Source organism: Protomyctophum bolini (genome assembly GCF_963924005.1).
Source record: "Protomyctophum bolini genome assembly, chromosome: 3".
In the NCBI taxonomy this organism is placed as follows: Eukaryota; Metazoa; Chordata; class Actinopteri; order Myctophiformes; family Myctophidae; genus Protomyctophum; species Protomyctophum bolini.
The window spans coordinates 3,576,317-3,584,081 of NC_137864.1; the positions used below are offsets into that span (position 1 = coordinate 3,576,317).

At 43.0% G+C, this 7,765-nt stretch overlaps 1 protein-coding gene across 1 annotated transcript; it reads right to left on the reverse strand.

Moving 5' to 3' along the window:
* Positions 1 to 926: 926 nt before the first annotated feature.
* On the reverse strand, positions 927 to 6,099 carry LOC308313434 (perforin-1-like; the record flags this gene model as incomplete). The annotated part of the gene is made up of 6 exons (XM_080760530.1): positions 927 to 1,145; positions 1,655 to 1,748; positions 2,542 to 3,041; positions 3,833 to 3,971; positions 4,653 to 4,789; positions 5,821 to 6,099. The coding sequence occupies 6 exons, from the start codon at positions 6,097 to 6,099 to the stop codon at positions 927 to 929; spliced, it is 1,368 nt and encodes a 455-aa protein (XP_080616656.1).
* Positions 6,100 to 7,765: the final 1,666 nt, after the last annotated feature.

Here is a 7,765-nt window from a genome sequence, read left to right on the forward strand (position 1 = left end):
AAACATGTTAAGCATTTAGTGCAGTTACAACATTAGGACAAGACAAGTGCAAAACACTCAAAGGCAACAAAAAATAATCCACCTCCAGGAAGTCGAGATGGATTTTATTGGTAAAAGGCATTTATTGAATTTTGGCTGGAGATATGAAAGAAATACCCCAATGCGTGTTGGCTTGCACCTCCTACAGGGTGGAATGGACACAAAGACACATAGGCCTATAATTATAAGTGTAGTTCGTTCTACACAGTCCTATAATGTTTTGTTTTCTTCTCAAGAGTTGAAGCTGCTCTTCCTCTCAAAATAAATGTTTCAACTGGGTTTCTACATGCTTTGTGGGGGGGTATTATGAATGAATGGCCAATGTTGATCACTTGATCACTGTTATGAGGCCTAGTTTTCAGAAATAGGTTGACCCAGGCATTCTGTGGTAATGAAGTTACACTCACACGTCCAGGAGGATTGGCTGAAGGCTGGTGGTAAAGGAGACTCCTATAGCCTCGGTGGAGAAGAGTCTGTGTGAATCTTTGTGTGGTTGTTTTTTTTTTTTATTATTATTATTTAACCTTTAACCTTAAAAACACTAGCGCAGACCAGTTGGTGAAAATATCTGATCTACAAGCTCACAACGCATCGTCGCTGCGATGCACTATAGACAGCAAAACACCTGTATATTGTATATTTGGTTTGTATGAATTGTCCAAGTCTTTTCTTTTTCATGTATGTTTGTTTACACAACGGAAATTCAATAAAATGTAAATGAAAAGAAAGAAAATAGATCTCTCACTCTCTCGCTTGCTGGCGGAGACGATGAGCCAATATAGATTAAATGATAGAACATTTTAATTACCGTAGTTAAATTAACAGTAGTAGTAAAAATATAAAGGAAGAGGAAGCCCACAGTCAATCTAGTAGCCTTGCTACGCGTGCTATGTTGGTGACGGTTTGTACTGATCACACCTGTTCCCCGTCAGATGATTGTCACAGGTGAGCTTGATGATGAACTCAAGCCCTCCTGACGTCGTGGCGCACGTGTGTTTGTGGGTCCCCTGTCTCACGTTCTTCACACACGCTCCAAGGAGGTCGTCCGAAGCAAAGTCAGCGTCCCACACCTCCACCTTCAAGTTCAGTCCGATGTATGTGTCCACCTAGAAAACAATCAGTTGAAAGTTGAAAGAAACTCGGAACGGTCGCCACCATTCCTAAACGTAACCTCAGTCAAACTAGGTCTAAACCTAACTCTATTCCTAAACGTAACCTCAGTCAAACTAGGTCTAAACCTAACTCTATTCCTAAACGTAACCTTAGTAAAACTATGCCTAAACCTAACCTTATTCCTAAACCTAACCTTAATAGTAAAACTATGCCTAAACCTAACCCTATTCCTAAACGTAACATCAGTAAAACTATGCCTAAACCTAACCTTATTCCTAAACCTAACCTTAGTAAAACTATGCCTAAACTGAACCTTATTCCTAAACGTAACCTCAGTAAAACGTATGCCTAAAACTAACCTTAAACTGATTCCTGACCTTAGTGAAGGGGGGGGGGAGCAGTCCCCAGAAAATATGTGGACAAGTGTGTTTTGGGGCGAGTGTTCCGGTTATCACACATACAGCTCTGATTAAACATGTCATATTAGCAATCATCTGTTTACCTTGCCCAGGTTATAGCAGGCGTCCCAGCGGGGATTGTCTGACACAACCATCGGAGTCTGGCGGTGGATATTGCCATACCATAGCTTAACGTACCTGAAACAGAAAAACAGAAAAGTTAATGCATGAACATAGTTGCCATGCCCAAAACTAGTGAAAATAGCAGATATACAAGCTCACATGAAGGCATACCGGTAGCTTCGTGCCGCATTGTGAGTTTCTAGATCTGATATTTATGTTTTTAATTGAGGAAAACATTGATGACCCACTATTTGTTTGGGAAAGAGGGTGCCCACATGAGCTTTTGTCCCCTGGCAGATGACAGTGAACTTTTAAGACTTGCTTAATACTGCATCAAATGTAATCAACCAAGTATGCTTTAAAAACTGGTCAAATTATATAAGGGGGGGGAGGGGCGTCCACTTAAAATATAATTACTTTGGGAGTCGCAGACTGAAGATTGAGAACCATTGTTCTAACTGACCTGTGTGTGTGTGTGTGTGTGTGTGTGTGTGTGTGTGTGTGTGCGTGCGTGCGTGCGTGCGTGCGTGCGTGCGTGTGTGTGTCTGTCTGTCTGTCTGTCTGTCTGTATGTATGTATGTATGTGTATGTATTTGGTTAAAATGGGTAGGGTTTAAAAAAAAAGGCAAAAGCATGCTCTGTTGCACTGGCCTAAAAGTGGGTCCTTAAAAACTGCTTCAACTTCTGAGATGTATGTATAGAATTATGTAGGTATGTATGTATGTATTTAAAAGGGGGCTTTTTTGTAAAATCCCAGCCCACAATTCCTTAATGTATGTATTATGTATGTATGTATGTATGCATACATGTCATTGTCTATCCATGTTTCATGCATTCTCTTCTCATTCATGCTCTTGGCTGTACTCACGCATCAGTCTCAGACCAAACATCTCCGTTCAGCTTATAGGCTCTGACGATGGTCACGACCAGTGTCCCGTGCCAGGCATTCAGAGGACAACAGTCAGAGGCCAGGTTGGGGTCTCTGTTGTCACAGGAGGACGGAGAGCCGGACTGAGGCCTGAGGCCCTTCTCGCTCAAGTACTGCTGGGTGGCGGCCTTCAGCCCCGCGCGCTGATGCGTGTCCCTCGCCAGCATGTAGATGGGCTTCAGGGAGTACTTGATGGCGTCCGGGTGGTCCGGGAGGGTGGTCAGCCACCTGTTGTAGCCGGCCGAGTCGTTTTGCGTGAGGCACATCTGACCCGTCCAGCCTCGGCCCCCCGTCACCTCCGTGAAGTTCTGGTACAGGCCGCCGCTGTAGTGCGCGGCGAGGTGCCGGTTGGCGAGGACCTTGGAGCAGGTGCTCTTGCTCCTGGCATTCGTGTACATACCAAAGCCGTCGGTGAGTCCCAGCCTCAAGCAGGACTCCACCTGTAGGAGATTTAGAATGACAATGGTATGTATTTTTTTTTGCTTGTTTTGCATGTGTGTTTTTGTGTGGGTGTGTAGGAGGATCTGAGGCACTATATAGTATAGGTATAAGGTATACCTCAGAACGGGACAATCCATTGAGGGTAGACAAGCAGGTACGTATGGCGCTCACTCTCCTGTACCGTCCCCCAAGGTAAACCTGAAAAGTATCAAGCACATCATCGACACTATATCGTTCCAAAAGCATTCAAATCTGTGATGTGTGTTGTGTGTGTAAGAGTATCTATTGATTACAAATTTGTTTTTAAAAGCTCAAGGCCCGGGCCAGGCTATAGCGGTCCACTAGGCACCTAGGCTGGTAATCCAGCCTGACAGTGTGTCGCAGGTTTTTAGTCCCGGGCCGATCCCGACAACCTTTGCTGCCTCTCTCCCCGTTCCCTGTCAATCTACTGTATCAATGAAGGCAAAAAGCCCCCAAAAATATCAACACAAAAAGAGAAAGAGCTCAGGATGTTATGTAGTGTATTGACATCTGTCTGTATAGTTATGCATCGTTGTTGTGATCTCTTGTCATGTTGTTTAGTGTTTTTTCTCCTTCTTCTGTTTTGACTTTTTGACTTATGCATGTTGGAAAGTGCTCTGTGCTCTTTTTATCATCATCACCAAATAAAATCAATCAAACAAACAATCAATTAATCAATCAAGTATGTGTGAGAGAGAGAGAGAGAGAGGGAGAGACAGAGAGAGAGAGAGAGAGAGAGAGAGAGAGAGGGGGGGGGGCATGTGTTAACCTGGCGGATGTAGTGTGTCCCGTATGTTTCTACGATGCGTCTGAATAGGGCCTTGGTTGAAGAGTTGAACACCTTGGGAAGACTGTTCACATTGTCCCGAAAATCTGAGTCGAGTATTGGTTTGTCCGACAAACGGTAACTAAACAGAATAAAACAAAACAAAACAGCAAGGACATATCAGGACTCGATCATGACTTGACTTGGATGAATGTTAAATGACTTGAAACTAGATAATTAAAGTAATGACTATAGGGTTGGGATCCTTTAGGATTTGCTTCCGGTTGAATCCCTAAAAAAAATCCCCTTTAACGATTCCTATAGGGGGTTCCAAATGGACCCTTACAGGTATATGTAACTAAAACAGGTCTGTTATGGTGGTCCTTGGAATTAAAAAAGTTTCAGAATCACCAGTATTGTAAGTATATCGCAGACGTGAAGTCCACATAACCAGCTCTGACAGTGTGACAATTAAAACTAAGTCCCGGAAACGGTTCCAAATGTGATGGAACCGATACCGGTTCCTCAATATTGGATCCGGTTCCTTTCGGGTTACAGATCCCAACACTATAGCAAATGACTGGCTGCATGTAGACTTGGTGGACTCTCTCTAGAGAGCAACCATGACGTAGTAGGTGAAATAGCCTAGGTGCGGGAAAAGTGCCCATTTCATATAGTATTGTTCCCCGAATCTCTGTTGCCATTCAATTATGTGCAAACTGTTTTCACCATACTACATGACGACACGTCACGGACGTGTATAAAATATTCTACCAAAGTTCAACATTGATTAATTCATAAAAACAGCTCTATAGCCTCTGACCTGTATTGGCTACAGCTGAGCTTGTGGATGGTGTAGGTGAATCGATCCTCGTTGGCCTTGGTCGTGGCGAACTGAGCCACTTTGGAACGTGACCCACCCACCTCCAGTTCTGAATACCTCTCAATGTCTAAGCCCATCTGGCAAAAATAAGTATATACCATGAACAAATAATGCAATACAATAGTAATATCATGGGATAATATTAAGGATATAATAGGTAAGGTCAGGACATGTGGAGGATGTGTACGTACATGCCAGTCATAACTCTCATGATTGGTGTAAGCTTGAACCAGTGAGCTGAGACAATTTGCAGGAAAGAAGGGGGAAAAACGACTCAAATTGTTTCTTCTATTGCATGATAAGTTCAGACGGGATGATACAACAGAATGCAGTACATTACAGTATAGGAACAGTCAGTACTGTACAATAATAGATAATCAGAGGTAAGGCGAGGTACTGTAAATGGTTGGATGACAATTGTAAACGTGTGATACATCTTACCTGACTGAGTTGTGGCTACTGCCGTGGAGATTAAAAGGACAGCGCTTAAAGGAATACCACTCTGCTACAGACAATGGAACCTAAGACAAGAGAAACATTTATGTTGTATATCGTCTCTGTAGGATGGAAACCTCATATGTCCAAAACTGTTACTTTGCAGGATTCAAATTCAAATGTAGCAAAAGAGAGGAAGATCTGGGGGGGGGGGGGGGGGGGGCGGGGGAATCTGGAGCTCTCTGGTGGAGCTGTTGCCCCCGCGACCCGACTTCGGATAAGCGGTTAAAGATGGATGGATGGACGTAGCAAAAGTATAGCAGCTCAAAACGAGCCGATTTGCGACGGGTTTCAAGCTTGTAGATCTGCTACTTTTGTTGCTTTTGTGTGACGCTGTAGTATGATCAAGTAGGGTGGTAAATAAGGTTGAAATACCACATGATCCAAGAATTTGTTGCTGTTTTAGCTGTTTTTTGTTTTCTTTTTTTGAGTTTGAAAATCATGATTCTGTAATTCATTGTTTTAAATGATGTCTGCATTATCATTAAAAAAAATCTTTAAAAAAGTAGGGCGGGTAATTTACGGAAAAACAAAAAACTTCGAATAAACTGCTCAACTATATAAAAATAGTGATCATGGCATGATGGGTCATAAGCGGAGAGACACGATCTACCTTCTGTAGTTTGCCACCTTGCAGGGGATTGCAGTAGAGGGTACAGGTGCCATCCGAGTTACGGAAGATCCTCATGTTGATCACAGAGGCCTTACGTTGCAGGGTGGTCACGTCGAAGCCCTCCCCGGCCAGACTGAAGCCCGGCACAAAGGGAGCGGCCAGGCACTCATGTCCTCTCCCCTGTAGGCGACAAGGCTTGGTCCAGCAGCAGACGTGAGACAGGAGGGCGACGAGGAGACTCAGGCGAAGGAGGAGGGTGGTGGTGGTGGTGGAGGACATGACTGGAGCTGCAAAAGGAAGATAAGAGATTTTAGCAGACAACCAGAGACTAAAAGGGCTGTATTTTTGCGTGTCTTAAGAACCAGGTCTTATTCCCTAACTTGAGTAAACTAAAGAGTGGCCAAAGAGCATTGATCACGCCTCCATGTGGGTCTTTAGTTTACTCAAGTTAGGGAATAAGACCTGGTACTTCAGACACGCAAAATACAGCCCTAATAGTTTTGGAATAGTGATACTTGTATTTTCAGTAGCCAGAGCAAATGTATAAATAATAGGCTATTCAATTCAAACATTGTCAATTAGCCTATTCCTTTTCAGTGTGGGATGTAAGAGATGTTTTCCTAGCTATTCCAACTGATTACGACTTTAATCTCAACATTACTAGACAGACTACAATATTTCACATGCAATACTGAGGGGAAAAAAGCAATATTAGACAGCAATAACAGAAATAAAGTGCACAAGCACTGCAGGGTTCAAACTAGCCTAATGTACATTAAATTTACATTGTTTAACGTCAGACATACCAGGTCTTTGTAGATACTGTAACTGTTTTTTTTTGCTTACCTGCTTATGGGACGTGCCAACGTTGAGAGAAAGAACAATTGCTAGTAAATACTTTTTAGCAGATTAATTTGATAGTACAGATGATAATGAAATGGAAAGGAAATGGACAGCATCTGGCTGCCTCTGGACAGGAGGCAACACTAGTCTGACAACGATCTGAAAGGTTGGCAGAGCTTAAATACAGAATCCTACAAGGATGCATTACAAATTATTATGATATTTCTGACGACTGGCATTCCTCAGTCATGTCTGACTGTGAAAATGCATTGTTCCAATACTCGACAGCTGAGAATGGAAGGCCTAAGTGCTATACACCCGAGGACATATAGTCACTGCCTTGGCCAGAAGAATACTGACACCTGATAGTGATATGGAGACAGACACATTCACCGTGAATGATGTGTTTCATAAACCTTGGAACTTGTCGTCTTGCTGTCTGAGAGGCCTGCCGCTTGTATACAGAGGTACTTTAACTGAACCGTCGTCGTTGGACAGAAACCCTCTGATCTCCAAATTGTAACTTTTCATAAATTAATGCCCTACTCGATTATACTACACCGGTGGTTCCAGGTATATACCAGGGGTCCTTGAGGGAGTTGGGGTCCATGGGGGTCCCCAGCTAAATGATAGTTTGGAACCAAATTGACCCTTATGGGTCTGTAACTCTGAGTGTACAAATGAAACCAATTGTACACTCTGAGTTAAATTAACATTGATTTTGCTGGTAAACTTGAGTCTGTAGACTTATATGCATGTCAAACTGGGGGTCCTTGAAAATAGAACAGGTTTAGAATCACTGCTAGAGCCGTAAAAACCTTCTCTTATGGGGGGTCCCTGGCATATCTTTTCAAATGGATGGTCCGCGGGGCTAATTAGTGTCAATTTGGGGGTCCTTGACATGAAAAAGTTGGAACGCGCGTGTTGAATTTGAAGTCGGTGGGGCGAACGCTTCTCGAGTTACGTGGATTTCAGACGTTTTTCTCGATCAGAAATTCTTAGTTATCTTGTCACTACTCTCACTGTAGCTGTATCTATGTTTTCTTCTGTATAATGTATCTGCCATCTTAATGGGTCTTAATAGGGGTTCTAATTAACTTAA